The 17,624-nt window shown below is 49.8% G+C and overlaps 1 protein-coding gene across 4 annotated transcripts in view; it reads right to left on the bottom strand.

Annotated features, from left to right (window-relative positions):
* Window positions 1–17,365, bottom strand: part of CDHR2 (cadherin related family member 2) — a 61,434-nt gene extending 44,069 nt beyond the window's left edge. For 3 of the 4 annotated variants that reach the window (XM_061150980.1, XM_061150978.1, XM_061150979.1), the window contains exons 1-4: window positions 17,274–17,365; window positions 4,657–4,723; window positions 4,317–4,388; window positions 53–192 (exon numbers count right to left, since the gene is read on the bottom strand). In XM_061150980.1, coding sequence (XP_061006963.1) covers window positions 53–192; window positions 4,317–4,388; window positions 4,657–4,708 — 264 coding nt within the window. In that variant the 5' untranslated portion in view covers window positions 4,709–4,723; window positions 17,274–17,365. Of the gene's footprint in view, window positions 1–52; window positions 193–1,071; window positions 1,174–4,316; window positions 4,389–4,656; window positions 4,724–17,273 lie in introns of those variants that run through there. The other variant, XM_061150981.1, reaches the window with a different exon arrangement.
* Between the last annotated feature and the right edge of the window lie 259 nt (window positions 17,366–17,624).

The following is a 17,624-nucleotide window of genomic DNA, read 5'->3' as shown; positions in this document are numbered from 1 at the left end:
GCCCTCCCCACTCCCCACCCCTCACAAGGCCTTCCCAAGTTGCTTTCTTTACCTCATAGTCCAGAACGCTGGCCAGCTTCACTTCCCCAGTATTTGAGGTGACACTGAAGAAGTAGGCATAGGAGCCACTAATCCCGTATTTCAGCTCGTCATTTTCTTGGTCCTGAGCTACCAGCCAGAAGGCCTCGGCATCTGGAGACGGGACAGAGAATGCCCAGGGTCCACGGCCACCTAGTTCAATGCTGGCCTGTCCAAGCTGCCCACAAGGCCCGCAGGTACATTAACTTCTTTTAAAATTAGAAGGGCCAAGACATTAATGGATGTCTATCAATGGATGAATGGATAAAGAAGATGTGGTATATATATATATATATATGTGTGTGTGTGTGTGTGTGTGTATTTTGTACATTTTGTACAAAATGGAATATTTTCAGCCATAAAAAAAAGAATGAAATCTTGACATTTGCAACAACGTGGATGAACCTAGAAGGCATTCAGCTAAGAGAAATAAGTCAGAGGAAGACAAATATTGTTTGGTGATCTCACTCACACGCGCGATCTGAAAACAGAAATCCAAGTTCACTGAGTCAGAGAACAGATCGTGGTTCCCAGACGTGGGTGAGGAGACTGAGCAATGGATGAAGAGGGTCACAAGGTACAAATTTTCATATAAAATAAATAAATCCTGGGGATATAATGTACAGCATGGTGACTATAATTAATAATATTGTATTGGGTATTCAAAAGTTGCTGAGAGAGTAGGTCTTAAAAGTTCTCACAGCAAGGGAAAAATATTCTGTAACTATGTGTGGTAAGAGATATTAGCTAGACTTACTGGGGTAACTATTTTGAAATATATACAAATATATCAGTATGTTGTACACCTGAAGCTAATATCACGTTTTATGTCAATTATATCTTATTCTTTTTTAATTACGAAGAGGCCTGCAAAGGCAGAAGTGCCAGAATGGTGACTGATGGTGGGGTCAGCCCGCAGCCCGAGCGTCCCAGAGAACCAGCCTGCTCCCTCTTGCCAACGATGGCCCTTCGGGGACAGTCTGGGCAACACACCTGGAGCCTGCTCTTCTTTGATCAGTCTTGCCTCTTCCAGAAACTCCTTGGACAGCTCGGTCTCTCCCCACCCAGGCCCCCTCCTCCAGGAAGATCATCGGGCTAGAAAAATGTTGGTGTTTATGTTGTGTTTCCTCTGCCGTGAGACACGCTGTCAATTTAATACATGCTGGGATGAGGCTGGGCAGTCATTCTGTGTTAAGCGACTATCTCAACCATAAGATACATCCTGACTCATAAATGTCAAGGTGTAAACTGATATGGCTCTTATACCCAAAGAAATATGGGAGGTGAGTGGGTGTGTATAAATCTTTCTCTGTACACGTGTCCATGGTCACAGAAAGATGGATCAGGGAGAAAATGCTTTTTTAAAAGTCTGTCTGAAAAAAGTCAAACGTAACAAATAATAAGAGCTACAGAAGTAAAAGACATATATTAGGTCTCTGTCACTAAACTCAAATTTTATATTTAAAATACAATGCATTTTTTAAAAGGCTGGAAAAAAAAAAGTCTGCCTGACAAAACTAAACTATTAAACAGTGTTAGTGTCAGGAAAACAGGTCTTATACAGGAAGGAGAGTGACCAGAAGGAGAGAGGGGGGTTGAGGTGTAGGTGTTCCTGGCGGTTGAAGTGAAAGTGGCTCAGTCATGTCCGACTCTTTGCAACCCCATGGACAGTAGCCCATCAGGTCCCTCTGTCCATGGAGATTCTCCAGGCAAGAATACTGGGGGTGGTTTGCTGTTCCCTTCTCCAGGGAATCTTCCCAACACAGGGATCGAACCTAGGTCTCCCACATTGCAGGCAGATTCTTTACCATCCTAGACACCAGAGAGTTACATGTGGTAATTCAGTATACTTCCCGGTACATTTACATATACTATACTTCAAAATAAAAGGTCTAAATAACATTTTTTTAAAACCTAACTGAAAATGCTTTCTCATCCCTAGAGAGGCATGGAATTCATCTCAGAAAGGAAAAAATTGCCCTTTGGTTTAAGAAAGCCCAGAGAGGGGCCCCAGGGTTATAGAAGAAAAGACCCTTGGACTTCCCTGGTGCTACAGTGGATAAGAATCTGCCTGCCAATGCAGGGGACACGGGTTTGATCCTTGGTCCAGGATGAGTCCACACTCCATGGAGCAACTAAGCTTGTGAGCCACAACTATTGAGCCAGCCTGCTGCAACTACTGCAGCCTGTGTGCCCAGAGCCTGAAGCCTGAACACCACAATGAAGAGTAGCCCCCTCTTGCCACAACTAGAGAAAGCCTGCATGCAGCTACAAAGACCCAGCATAACCAAAATATATAAATAAATAAATTATATATTAAAAAAAGACCCTCCTTTGGTCTGGCTGAGATCATACTTAATTTTAAAGGGTTACCCAAGAGAATGGAGATCATGAGGGCATTTGGATTACATGTATTTGTGACATTTGTTTGGAAGGGTGTGTGTATGTGTGTATGTTTATCTATGACTAAACAGCTATAAAAACATATGTAAAATATCATTAACACGTATATACTGCTTCTCTGTTGCATTCATAGATATCAAATAGTTTAACCTCAGCCCAGTCCTCCAGGGAGGATTATGCCATTTTGGGATGTAATAAGACTATCACCTCCCTCATCTTGGGCTCTAAATCTTTATTAATATAATTCTTATGCTGTCCTGACAACCACATGCAAATGGATATAGCCTTTATGGCTGCAAAGCCCATCGCCCACCCTTTCTTCATGTACCCAGACCTGGGCTTCTGGATCCCAAGGCAGACTCTGGATTTCAGCTTCCTTGATGCCATCTCTTGTGTCAAGACTAAATTGTTCCCCAGTATTCACAACCCCCTTTTCTCTCAGACTAGTAGGATCCCAGATTTTGAGCTGGGCACATGGGTAACTAAAATAACAAAGCCCTCATTTCTCCAGTTGCCTCTCAGCTAGGGCATGAAGCTAAGTTCTGGCCAATGAGATGTGAGCAGAAGTAATGTGTGTGAAATCTGGAGCCCTGTCCTTAGGAGAAAGAAGTGAGCCTTCCTGGCCCTTTCCTCCCCCAAGTTCTCACTGGAATAGGGTGGGACACTAGCCATCTGGGACCCTGTGGATGAAGTCCATGCCACAGGGGAGGCAGAAGCTAGAAATGGAAAAAGGGTCCCTGACACCCAAAGCAGAGAGCAAGAACCAGCTTAACTGAACAGACCCTCCAACAGCCCTGAACTCACTGCTCTAGGAGACTATGTAAGAGAATAGTAAACCTTGACCTTGTTTATACTTCTATTATTTGGGGTCTGTTATGTGCAGCTAGGGCTTCACTGGTGGCTCAGACAGTAAAGAATCTGCCGGCAGTGCAGGAGACCTGGGTTTGATCCCTGGATTGGGAGGGTCCCCTGGAGAAGGGAATGGCCACCCACTCCAGTATTCTTGCCTGGAGAATTCCATGGACAGAGGAGCCTGGGGGCTGCAGTCCGTGGGTCACAAAGAGTCATACACGACTGAGCGACTCACACTTTCTGTGCAGCTGACCCTATATACCAGTGAATACAGCCATCTATCCTTTCAGCTTCTTCAACCCCCATCCTGCCTGCTGGGAATTTGGCATCCAGTCCCTGTGGCTTCATCCAAAACAATGGTTTGTGAACATCATTCACTCCTATGCACTGCCAAGATCTTTACTACCAACCATGTCTCATTATTTATGACCCACCTTTTAATTGACTTACTATTTTATGTAAATACATTTACTTTAGAAGCGAACTTTAGATTGTTACTGTACATGGAAAACCTGTCTCACTCGCCACAGATGGAAGGTAACTCTACAAAGACAACAAAAGCAAAGCAAAGGTGTCGACTTCTGGTGAGATGTGTCCGTGAAAGGCTCTGAGCCTCTAGTCTGCTGTCTGTTTAAGCAAAAAAAAAAAAAAATAGCAAGGGATGGAGGGAGATGAGCAAGTGAGAGAGAGAGAAGAAAAATAATGGTACCAAATGAATACTTTCTCCCTGGGAAAATCAGAAAGCCTGAAAGAGATGGGAAACAGGAGGGGTGTTCTCTTGGGGTGGGTCTTAATTATTTGATGCTGTGTGAGGGTCTTTGACCAAAAAGCTGAAAAGAAGAAACTTCTGGTACAAACTCCCTTCGGGCCATCTTTGCCCCATGAGGAGCTGTGGAGCTGCAGGGACGGGGAGCAAGCCCACAGGGGACCCCCGGGCCCTCTTCGGGGTGAGGGTTTGGTACGATCTGGGCACAGGTACTCACTCAGTGGCAGGTCTTCGGGCAGGCTCACTGCTGACATGTTGGACGCAAATATTGGGGCCGTATTGGCTGCCACTGCGGGGACACAGGGTGCGGGAACATCTGGACACCTCTGGAAAGAACCCCATCTCCCGCCATCGGAGCCCACACCAGTCCCGTTGGCCAGCCTTCAGCCCAGCTCACCAGTCTGGGGCTGGGTTCCTCCCCAGGCCTCCCCAGGGCAGCCAAGCATAGAGCTGGGCCGTAGGAGCTAGGTTTTTGCTGATGGAGCAGCAGCCCGCCCTACAGAGGGTTCTGCTGAGGGCCCCAGGGTTAGTGCTGATGGGAGAGGGGAGGTACCTACCAGACACCCCAAGGGCAGGAAGCAAGAGGCAGGACAGCCACGGCCACCCCATCGTGTCTGGAGGGACCTGCGGGAAGAGACGTCAGGAAAGGGGCCCCTGGACCCAGGCCTCCCTCCTCTGGTGGAACTTTGTCTGTGGGCCCAGCCCTGGCCCACTCACCACCATCACTCAAGGCTCTCCCCCAGGCCCCTATCAAATTCTGCCCATTTGCCAGATGTGCCTGGGGAGGGGAAGGGGGGCGTGGCATGAGAGGAGGGCAGGGTGGCTGGGCCTGGTCTAGAGCTTCAGCCTGAGACCGAGCCTGAACTTGACCCCAGAGGTCACTGCCCACTGTGGAGCAGGCATGGCCCCAGGTATACTGAATGCATAATCTCATTCCTACAATGACAAAGTGACTACTGAAGAACCAAGTCTGAGAGAGTAGGGGGCTTGCCTGAGGCCACACAGAGTCAACGTCAAGACCACGCTCTGAACACAGGTCTTTTGGACTCCAGAATCCATTCCCTCAACCACTATGCTGCCCTGCCTAATTGAAGTGTCGGAGCTAATAGAGCCCTTCAAAATCAGGGGCCTGGAGAGGGACTGTGACTTGTCCAGGACCATCCAGAGACTCTATGGGTGGGCAGGGTCCTTTGTCCTACTTGCTGACACAATAAATTGCTGCCTTGGCATCCTTTCTCAAAGTGTGCTCCATGGAACCCCAGCCCTGGAAGATGCCCCATAGCAGAAGGGTTCCCTGGTCAAGTCAGTATGGGAAGGACTCTGTGCTCCTCCTGCTGACTGGGAGCTGGGCAGGGACCATTGGAAGACTCTGCCTGGCCCAGTCTTCTTGGTCGCCTTACGTTGCAAGCTGTCCTTCATCCAGGAAGAGGGGGACTTGGATTCACTATCATCAGGAGATGCCTGAAGCACCAAGGTTCTTTCACCCCAAAAGATGATGGATTCCAAAGCCAAGGGAGAGCGAGATAGTTCCACAGATGTTTCTTGCTCTCCGTCAAGAAAGTGTGCTGCATGTCTGCATCTGTGTCATTGTTCCATAAAACAGGACATTGTACTGTATAGCCTTTTACGCCTTTTGAATTGTGTGCTAAGTGAATGAGTGAACTTTTCCAAAGATAAGTCGAAGCTGTAAAGTGCACAAAACTATGGCTGATTCATGCTGATGTTTGGTAGAAACCAATGCAATACTGTAAAGCAATTATCCTTCAATTAAAAATAAGTGCATGCGTGTGTGCTAAGTCAATTCAGTCAGTTCAGTCCTGTCTGACTCTTTGTGACCCCGTGGACTGTGGCCCGCCAGTCTCCTCTGTCCATGGGGATTCTCCAGGCAAAAATACTGGAGTGGTTTGCCGTGCCCTCTTCCAGGGGATATTCCCAACCCAGGGGTCAAACCCACATCTCTTGCATCTCCTGCATTGTCAGGAGGGTTCTTTACAATTAGGGCCACCTGGGAAGCCCTAAAAATAAATAAATAAATAAAAGTAAAACTACACAAAAGAACACAGTCATTGTCAGGCACCCTAACTGGGTCCCAGGCAGCTTCCTGTCTTGCCCCAGTGTGGCTGAGGCCAGTGGCCTGCCATTTTCCAGAGGAGCCTGGCCCCAAAGCTCTGGGAGAACCACGAGGGAGGGACCCCAACCCACAGTGGACTCCATATGACGGGCCCTCCGTGAGGGGCAGGATGGCTTCCAGAGCTGAACCTTGACCAGAAACCAGAAGGCCTCTCCCTCCCACCACCCAACCTTCCTTCTGAGTTCCCACCTCAGGGACACTCACGTCCCCATCACCTTGATGCCCCCTAGCCTGAATGCCCTGCATTCAATCCAATTTCTGCATCTCTTACATTTATTCTCCATCCTACATCAGGCTTCTTCTCTCCCCGGCTCAGCCCTCCTCAAGGGCTCCTTCCCTTCCTTCTCTTTAATCCAGTCCTCTCAACCAAAATTATCCCTCCTGACTTCCTTTAATCACCTCCCTCCCCTGCTCCAAACCTTACAATGGCTCCTTTTGCCAAACTGCACAAAAAGGCTTCACAGGGACCATCCACACCCTGACTGCCACCACTGCCCCCCCCCCCCCCGCAGCCCCCGGCTTCCTCTCTAACCACACCCTGCTTCCCTCCCTCACACCTCTCCCTACAAAGACCACCCCACTTTCCCTCACTCTGCATATGAAGAGTCCTCTTTCTGGAATGCCCTTCCTCTCCTTACTGCCTGGTCCTCCCTGGTGAGCAGTTCCAAGGTTATGTTCCCTCCTGACACTCCTGCAATGTTCCAGGGAGGAGCTGAATTCCTGTGCCAGCCCAGAGACCTCACGAGGTGCTGCTCAGATCCCAGCCTGAACCCTGTGGCTCTCAGGGCCCATTATCTTTTTGCAGATCAGCCTCTCCCTTTCAGACCAGGAGAGATGTGAAGGCAAGGTCCAGGTCTGATTCATCTCTCTGATCCCAGGACCGAGCCGGGGATGAGCCCATAGCAAGCTCATGGGGCACTTCTGAATTGAATGAATGAGTGTGCCAGTGAATCACTGTAACCCCAGTAGCCTGACATGGAACACACCTGAGAGAGGGGGCCAGGTGTGAGAGGTAAGCATATAGGCTAGAGAGAGCTTGGGTGCAAATTCAGTGTAATCTTGGGCAAGTAAGTTAACCTTTCTGGGCCTCAGCTCCCCCATCTGTAAACTGGGAATAATAATAGCACCTACAGTACAGGGTCTGTGGGAGGCTTCCACTGTGCCCAGCTCAAAGTAAGTGAATCAAAAACATCAGCAATTTTTTTTTATTATTATCATGGAGGAATAAAGGCACACCCCATATTCTGCCCTGGCCAGCCTTGGTCACTTCATAAGCCCCTCTCGGTCAATAGCCCTGAGACGGCCAGAGGGACCCCAGCTCCAATCTGGCTACTATCTTCTGGGCTTGGCTTGCTGAAACCTGCCATGAAGTTCCAGCCTGAGCCTTCCCCCTTTAACTCAGAGTTATGTTTGCCCCCACTTTGCCCAGACCTGCTGAGGCATTGACAAGGTTGGCAATTTTACATATCTGCTAACAGAACTTACTGAATGGTCCAGTGGTAAAGAATCCACCTGTCAATGCAGGGGACACTGGTTCAATCCCTGGTCTTGGAAGATCCCACATGTTGCAGAGCAACTGAGTCCATGTGTCAGAACTACTGAGCCTGTGCTTTAGAGCCCAAGTTCCGCAACAAGAGAAGCTACCACAATGAGAAGCCAGGGCACTGCAACAAAGATTAGCCCCCGCTCGCCACAACTAGAGAAAGCCCACGCAGCAACAAAGACCCAATGCAGCTTAAAATGTGTATATATATGGAATAAAGAAGTTGTATATTCCATATATACATATATGGAATACTATTCAGCCATAAAAAGTAATGAAAATTTGCCATTTGCAATAACATGGGTGAACTTGGAGGGTATTGTACTAAGTGAGGTTTCAGACAGAGAAAGACAAACACTATATGATATAGAATTTATATAGAATTTTAAAAATAAAACAAACTAGTGAATATAACAAAAAAGAAACAGATACAGGGACCAAACTAGTGTTTGCCAGTGGGGACAGGTAAGGGGAGGGGCAAGAAAAGGGTAGGAGATTAAGTACAAACTACTAGGTAGAAAATAAATAAGCTAATAGGATATATTGTACAACACAGGGAATATAGCAAATATTTTGCAATAGTTAGAAATGGAATATTGCCTTTAAATATTATGAATCACTATGTTGTATACCTGAAACATATAATATTGTACATCAACTATATCCCAATAAAAAAGTAAAAATCCTACATGGTTTATGATTAAGACATCTGGGCAGGTTCACTGACTTTTCAATAAGAATACTGATTCTATTGTGCCAGTTTCCAGACCCAGGTCTCATGATCTTGGGAGCTTCCCCTTCCTGCCTCTTGGAACACTCCCTCTTGGGACTCAGCAGCCATGCTGTACGGGATCCCAAGCAGCTCTGCGAAAAGGTTCATGTGGAGAGGAACCAAAGCGCCTGGCCCACAGGCCCTCCAAGCTCCCGCTGAAGGGCGAAGCCCACCTACATAAGCAAGCCATGTGTGTGAACCACCCTGAAATGGCCCCTCCTCCTCCATGAGCCACCCCTGCTGAGCCCTGTCCAGATGGCAGATCGCTCAGCATAATAAATGGCTGTTGTTGCTGTTCGCCAATGAGCCTTGGCGTGGTCTGTTTTGCAGGAGTAGATAAGGGGAATACGTCGGGTGGAGTCCCTGAGGAGGTGAGGAGTCAGCAGAGATCTGAGGGGTGAGAGGAGATGCCGTGTGAGGAGTGGTGGAGGGAGGCTCCTCCTAAACAGGGACAGTTCAACACCGTCCTTCCTCTTGAAACCCCATTAAAATTATGGTAAAGGGTTTAGAATTGGAATGAATTGATGAGAGACTATCAAGCTAATGACAGTTTGATAGATTGATGAGAGATTATCAAGCTAATGATGGTTCAAACCAGAGTAAGGATGGGGGTAAGCAGCACCCACAGGCAGTAAAGTGAAAGTCGCTCAGTCGTGTCTGACTCTTTTCAGAGCTATGGCCTGGAGCCCGCCAGGCTCCTCTGTCCATGGGATTCTCCAGGCAAGAATACTGGAGTGGGGTGCCATTTCCTTCTCCAGGGGATCTTCCCAGGCCAGGGATTGAACCCAGTTCTCCTACATTACAGGTGGAGTCTTTACCGTCTGTGCCACCAGGGAAGCCCAGGAAACAAGCTCAAAACCACAACAAGCCTGCAGGATGGAAGGTTAGGAAGCTCAGAAAGCAGAGGTGTGGAGTGGCCTGAAGGCAGAAAACTGGTTGCATAAGAAGCAATTCAGATTCCGAATATTACTTCCTCATCCCCACCCTAGAGCACAGGGAGGCTGCTTCCTGGGGAGTTTGAATCAGACAGATCTGGATTCAGGGACCCTTGGCCTGGTGGAGATGGGGGCACCAGAGCAAGACAGGGCGTTAAGTGAAAGAGCACACACTCAGTGGTGACTCCCTCAGCTCCTTTCCCCCAATCAGTCCCAAGAGCACTGACCAATATGACCTCTCCCCCAACAACCAGAAATAAAAGATTAGAGAACGCTGACCCATCTAAGAGAAAACCCCTACAGATTCTGAAATGTGGGGCCTCCGTTGGATCCTTCTACATCCAGGAAGCAAGTCCTACCCACAGGTCCCCTGTCAACTTTGTGGAGTCTCCTTCTTAGTTAGAGCCAGGGTGCTGTACTGAAAACTGCCATCTTTTCAAGAATTTTGCAAACTGATCGGGATTATGTCCACAGCTTGAAATCAGCAGGGATGGAAGTATTTACACCATGGAAACAAGCGAACACATCAAATCATGGAAACCCACTGAAAAACCCAGACACTGAAAAACCCAAACCAAATCAAACAAAAATACGAAAATAAAGCATCCTGAAATGTGAAGTCAATTGGGCCTTAGGAAGCATCACTATGAACAAAGTCAGTGGAGGTGATGGAATTCCAGTTGAGCTACTTCAAATTCTAAAAGATGATGCTGATAAAATGCTGCACTCAATACGCCAGCAAATCTGGAAAACTCAGCGATGACCACAGGCCTGGACAAGGTCAGTTTTCATTCCAATCCCAAAGAAAGGCAATGCCAAAGAATCTTCAAGCTACTGCACAGTTGCACTCATCTCACACGCTATCAAAGTAATGCTCAAAATTCTCCAAGTGAGGCTCCAACAGTATGTGAACTGAGAACTTTCAGATGTACAAGTTGGATTTAGAAAAGGCAGAGAAACCAGAGATCAAATTGCCAATATCTGTTGGATTATCAAAAAGGCAAGAGAGTTGCAGAAAAACATCTACGTCTGCTTTATTGACTACACCAACGCCTTTGACTGTGGGGATCACAACAAACTGTGGAAAATTCTTAAAGAGATGGGAATACCAGACCACCTGACCTGCCTTCTGAGAAATCTGTATGCAGGTCAAGAAGCAACAGTTAGAACCAGACATGGAACGACAGACTGGTTCCAAATTGGGAAAGGAGTACATCAGGGCTGTATGTTGTCACCCTGCTTATTTAACTAAAATGCAGAGTACTTCATGCGAAATGCTGGGCTGGATGAAGAACAAGCTAGAATCAAGATTTCCAGGAGAAATATCAACAACCTCAGATATGCAGATGACAACACCCTTATGGCAGAAAGTGAAGAAGAATTAAACAGCCTCTTGATGAAAGTGAAAGAGGAGAGTGAAAAAGTTGACTTAAAACTCAACATTCAAACAATAAGATCATGACATCCAGTCCCATCACTTCATGGCAAATAGATGGGGAAACAGTGGAAACAGTGGCTGACTTTGTTTTCTTGGGCTCCTAAATCACTGCAGATGGTGACTGCAGCCATGAAATTAAAAGACACTTACTCCTTATAAGAAAATCTATGACCAACCTAGACAGCATATTAAAAAGCAGAGACATTACTTTCCCAACAAAAGTGCATCTAGTCAAAGCTATGGGTTTTCCAGTAGTCATGTATGGATGTGAAAGTTGGATTATAAAGAAAACTGAGCACCGAAGAATTGATGCTTTTGAACTGTGGTGTTGGAGAAGACTCTAGAGAGTCCCTTGGACTGCAAGGAGATCCAACCAGTCCGTCCTAAAGGAGATCAATCCTGAATCTTCATTGGCATGAAGGATTGATGCTGAAGTTGAAGCTCTAATACTTTGACCACCTGATGTGAAGAACTGACTCATTAGAAAAGACTCTGATGCTGAGAAAGATTGAAGGCAGGAGAAGAAGGGGATGACAGAGGATGAGATGGTTAGATGTCATCACCGACTCAACAGACATGAGTTTGAGTAAACTCCAGGAGTTGGTGATGGACAGGGAAGCCTGGCGTGCTGCAATCCATGGGATGGCAAAGAGTCAGACATGACTGAGCAACTGAACTGAAAGCAACTCAGAGGCTGGTTTTTGTTCTAAACTTTGTAGTATTATTTGGAATGTTTATCATAAATATTCATGTTACTTTGATAGGGAGATCACTGTTACAGGGTTCTTCCAGGTTGTATGAATGATACAAGAGATGGCCCCAGATCAGGTGAGGATGAGATATGTCCCAGGAATTGAAAGAGGGACTGTGAGGATGGAGCCCAGGGACAGAGTGGAGAGGGTGGGGATGGGGTTGGAGAAGGAGAGAGTGGCCAGACCATGCTGGGCCCTGTAAGACATGCTTTGTTAAGATAAACAGACGCTTGTTTCAGGGAAGCAGGGGAGTGACGGGACTCATTTACTTCTCTTAAAGATCTTTCAGTTTCTGTGCCAGTGGACTGAAATGGTGTCCCAGGGGTGGAGAGGAAAGGTGAGATTAGACATATATTTTGGAGACTGGATGTTAGGAAGTCACATAATTTAATCTACTTTGGCAGACAGAGAAACTGGGGCTCAGACTGATCCGCTGAGCATCTCACAGCTAAAAGTGAGTGGGATTCAAACAGAGTTCTCCAAGCTCAAGGCCCCCATCTCTTTTATGCACAGAGGGAAGGGTGCAGTCCTCACCTTCCCCCAAGATCCCAGCACGAGAGGAAAACCCCTGTTCAGCTATGGACTCAAAATCTTTAAAACATTTGCCCTCTTACACCCAGTAATCTAACTAACCTAAAATGAAGAAACTTTTTGCAGAAAAGTTGTTCCTCACAAGCGATGATTTCTAACCTTGGAAAATGGAAGTAACCCAAACATGAAACTCAAGCAAATACTAACAAAAATGTGGCCAAGCCCTTGGCAGAATGTTTGGCAGCCATTGGACATCACGGTGATGAACAGCAAACGTTGCCACCAGAGGAACACCTACGATGTGCCAGACCCTGGGCTGGGTGCTATTTAATGCTCACAAGAACATTTCAGGGTAGAAACCATTACACCCACTTTACAGATGCGGAAAGAAAAGCCCAGAGGAGTGAAGAGCCTTGGCTGTGCTTGCAGAACTGAGAAGCTACACAGCTGTGCTGAGCAGTTTGCTGAGCGTCCCTGAGCTTGCTTCTTCATCTGCAGAATGGGAACGATACCTCCAATAAGTGATAATTTGGGTGGGGGCAGGCTAATGGCAGTAGAACATGCCAGCTTAGTGCCTGGCATACAGTAGGTGTTTGGCAAGTGCACATCCTTCCTTTGACATCTTGTGGGGCCACCTTCACCTTCTGACTGCTACTCCCCATGCAGTCACCACAGAAACTGCTCCTGTCTCTCCCTGTGCCCACCACCCTGCCCAAGCCCTGAGATTGAGTGTAGAAGTCAAGAACAGAGCGGGGCTGTTCTTGTGGATGACGCCAAGGACTATATTTCTGGGTCATTATCTGCAATGGAACTCTGCCCCTGGGAAGCCGCTGTGAAAACCCCTGGCTGGCCAAGGTCCCCAAATATGATAGCTGGGGGCAACCCACGTGCAGGACAGCAGGGTTACGCTCAGCCAGATTGGCAAATGCCGATGGACCCAGTTTCTTGGGAGGAGTTAATAAGCCCTCAGTCCTCAGACTCTTGTGTGCTGAGCCACAGTCATCAGTGAGACAAACATTATTCCATGTGAGGTGCTGCCACGATGGAGTTGGGACTCAGTTCCAGGTGGCGCTAGTGGTAACAGTGAGTAACAGTAACCTGTAACAGTGAGTAACTCGCCTGCCAGTGAGTAACAGACGTCCCATCCCTGGGTCAGGAAGATCCCCTGGAGGAGGGCATGGCAACCCACCCCAGTATTCTTGCCTGGAGGATCCCATGGACAGAGGAGCCTCGCGGGCTACAATACCTAGGGTCACATAGAGTCAGACACGACTGAAATGACTGAGATTGCGCATGCACGCACATGGTGAGGAACAGGTGACCTGGGAGCCGGTTGGGGACAGGGATGGCAGAGGGGACAGAAGTGGTGATGGTGGTAGGGGTGAGGTGGGGATGGATTCAACAGTGACCCTTGTGGTGATGCGGGGGTCGGGGATATGCAGTTGGAGGTGGTGGGCTGACAGAGGAGATGAAGACAGATTAGGGTTTTGGTGATGCTGACAGGTTCCCGGTATCCATCGTGTGAGCAAAATTCAGGGCACTTAACCCTGCCTGGGTGAAGCTAGCCCCGGCACCCCCTTGGGGGTATGATCTTGGACTTAACCCCCTCACCTCTTTTTCTCTCTCCATTGCCCTCCTTTAGAGGTGCACCCAGAGCCACAAGACCATTTGCCAGTAAGTGTGTACCTCACCCAAATTGAAGTGCAATTAGAAGATAAGAGACTCCTGCCCTGGGCTCCAGTCCTGAAGGGAAGGGAGCTGGCAGGGATGGCCAACGTGACTAGAACTTTGCACCCATTACCATTGAGTTCTTAGCATACCGCGGTCCTAGACAGGAAGGGATGTGACTCAGTAACAGGATCAGAACCCAGAGCAGGACCTGTGTTTTCTCCTCTGTTACGCTTCTGGTTTTCTCTTCCCCTTCCGCCTCGCCCTCCCCACAGGCCTGTGCAAAGCCCCGGGGTCCAGGCAGAGGTACAACAGCCTTAATCAGGGGCTTCACTCTGCAGGGTCCCTGAGGCCTCCACCCCCACGTCCCCTTCCCACACCCAGCTCTACTCATCTTTCATCAAAACTTCTTCTGACACATCCCCACGGGCCCTGAAGACGCCTGTGACCCATCCTCAGAGCAGTGTGACCTGTTACGTTTTGGGTAAGGCACAAAGTCTTTCCCCTGAGTTGAACCCGCCTCGTTCCCCGGGAGGGAAGAGAGGGCTGTCAAACCCTTTAGGCCTGAGTCCCAGGGAAGTTCCGGCTCCTGCTCAACACGCCACTCCACCCCTCTGCCTGCCGGGTCCAGTGCTCCTTCTCCCCGCCTTGCCGGGCCCTGGGTTTCACGCAGTCTTGCCTCCTCCTGGTCATGGGAGACACATGCTCACTATAGAAACGCGCTCATCTGATCCTCATGAGGCCAAAGTTCTAACAGTCTGGATTCAGTCACCTGAGAAAAATGCACAGAGCCCGTGTGAGCTGGGAAGACACAGGCTGAACCTGCCCCAACAGGGAGCCTTCATGCGTCACTGGCACGGCCACTCCCACGCTCAAGCCTCGCCCTGGCTCCCGCTGGCTGCGGAACCCACTTCCTGTCTCTCCCCCAGGCGCCAGGCGAGCAAGCAAGGGCCTCACAGCAGCTGGCTCCATTCTTCCGCCTCCAGACACTTGCATATACCCTCCCCTCTGCCCAGAACACCTTCCCCAGTCTTCTGCATATGTGCAAATTCTGTCTATCCTCCAAGGCCAGGTTAGGTGTGGAGCCAAGATCAGGCGTTGGGGCCCCTGCACTGGCCCTTGAGCTTCTGGTAGGCCAGCAGGAGTAAGAGACAAAACAGGCACAGATGAACAAGAAGTGAGTGGAGAAAAACAGAAAACCAACGAGGACCTACTGTACAGCACAGGGAACTATACTCATATATTCTGTAAAAGCTATAAGGGAAAAGAATATGAAAAAGATTATATACATGCGTGTATGCATGCATGCTCAGTCATATCCAACTCTGCAACCCTATGGACTGTAGCCTGCCAGGCTCCTCTGTCCAGGGGCTTCTTCAGGCCAGAATACTGGAGTGGGTTGCCATTTCCTTCTCCAAGGGATCTTCCAGACCCAGGGATCGAACCCCGTGTCTCCTGCAGCTCCTATATTTGGCAGGTGGGTTCTTTACCATTCAGCCACCAGGGAAGCCCCATATGAAGATATATGTGTATATATAACTGAATCACTTTGTATATATAGCTGAATCACCTGAAACTAATACAACATTGCAAATACTATACTTCAATTTTAAAAAAAAAGAAGTGAATGGAGTCGCCCACGGGTCTGACTGGGGAGGGGACCCGACAGAGTCCAGGCCAGTCCCTTCCCCAGGCCTCAGCTGTGCGTGGCAGCCCCAGGCCGAGGCCTGAGAGGGAAGGCGGCTCAGCCTTCTTCAGGGCCCAGTCCCTCTATGGCTGAGCCCAGGGCTCTGCTTTGCTCCTCTCTGCCTCTCAGTTTGCCTTCTGAAAAATGGGACTAGGTACATTCTAGAAATTACAGCTTCTCTTCCTCCAACCCCTCTCCCCAACATCCCTCTACGCCTCCCCTTTCCCTACCCTCAAAAGGTGCTTGAGAAGGGTTCACAGAGGACACGGAATTAGAGTGACTCTGGCCTCCATCCCCCGAGACGGGCAGGCCCTTGGGAGTCCTGTTGGGTTGAGAGAGGCGTACCCACCCCCGCGGCAAACAGCTCTCAACAGCCCACGGCTCCAAGACATTTTAGAATTTGGAGGCACTGGGGATGGGGATCCCAGGACTGCCTGGGGCCTCCAGGAGGGCCAGAGAGGGAGGTGGCCTTCCTCACCCACAGGCGTGTCCCCGCGGGCTGGTTCCACCACCAGCCGTACAACCACCTCCGACTGACCGCAGACACCCACTTTCGCTTTCCCACCTTTTCGTTCACTTCTCATAGGTGTTTCCCATCTGGAAGGAATCCACAGGGCCCAGAGAGGAAACCAAGGCCCAGAGAAGCTCAGAGAGGGATGCCCCAGAGGTTAGGCCCAGACTGGTTCCCAAACCAGGATTCCCTGACAAGCCTTGGTCTGGGGTCCACTTGATGCCACCAGGGCCCTCCTGCCCCAGCTCCAGGCTGCTTCCCTGGAAACACACATGGAATCAGATGGCCCTGGGTTTTGATCTCCACAGTTCATGGGCCCCAGGCATGCCCTCATCCTCCTGCCTCAGTCTCCTTCCTGAGAAACAGGGTTTGGACAAGAACCAGAGCCCACACAGGGTCACAGCCTGTCTCCACCATTTGGATTTCCGTGTTTTCCAGGCCCCAACCCAGCAGTTCCTGAAGAGGCCCCGGCCCAGCCCAGCTCTCAGCTGAGTCTCTACCTGGTTCCCCAGGACAGAGATGTGTCAGGGCCTCGGGATGTGCCAGAGCTTGGGGGGAGGGTGCGTGAGGTGAGTAATGGCTAGACACTTCCTAGTCCAGCTGAGGAGGCACCGAGCTTCGTTACTGACCACAGGCCAAGCTCCTTGGGGCTCTCCAGGGTCTTTCCTGCACTATAACCACCCCCATTCTACAGATGAGGAAACTGAGGCCCCAAAGAGTCACAGAGCCCACTCAGTCAGGATGGAACTGCAATCTGAACCCAAGCAGTTGGAGTTGGAGCCCAGTCCTTCCTTGAGCGCTGGTGCTGCCTGCCTCAGCCACCCTGTCTTCAACCCCTCAAGCTTCCCTTGAAAGGGGCCTGAGGCAGGTGAACTCACTTCTCTAGGGGACCTGCCTCCCTTCTATCCTGAGAAGAAACCTCTTGGATCTAAATCGCCTAAGGCCTTGGAAGGAAAGGGGGCCATCAGGGTCTTGGGAATAGGTGTTACTATCTCCACGCTGCAGAAGACACCAATGCCCCGTGGCTGGGACTCGTTCCAGGTCCACCCACCTGGGCCCCAGCGCTCGCTTCCTCCACCCAGTGCCCCCACCCAGCTGAGCGGGAGACCCCCCAAAGCTCACCACGGCCCCAGCGACCCCCCTCGGTCCATACCCCTGGCCAGGAGACCCCGCACCCCTGCTGCAGAGAAGCTGTGCCATCCCTACCTGTGCCCCCAGGAGGGGCCCCAGAGGCAGAGGATGTGCGCTGTGGCCAGCTGGGCACCTTCTGGGGCCTGTGGTGGCACAGTTAGCAGACTTTGGCACCATCTCCGCCTCCCCTGAGAAATCATTAACCCTGAGAGAGACCACACCTCCAGGGATGGGAAGGACTACTCAGGAGGCCCGGACCACAGCTGAAGAGGGGGGTACAAGGGCAGGACTGAGGCGAGGACCCCCTGCTCCCAGGCCCAGAGGCCTAGGCCACGGGAGCCAGTGCCCAGCAGAGCCGAGCCCATGGGAGGTAGGAACTGGGCCCCAGCCCTGGGGCGACTGTGTGTGGAGGGGAGTGACATCTGG

Source organism: Dama dama, chromosome 9, assembly GCF_033118175.1.
Source record: "Dama dama isolate Ldn47 chromosome 9, ASM3311817v1, whole genome shotgun sequence".
Classification (NCBI taxonomy): Eukaryota; Metazoa; Chordata; class Mammalia; order Artiodactyla; family Cervidae; genus Dama; species Dama dama.
Note: the sequence above shows the minus strand (reverse complement) of the source record. Positions and strands in the feature narration are given on the sequence as shown.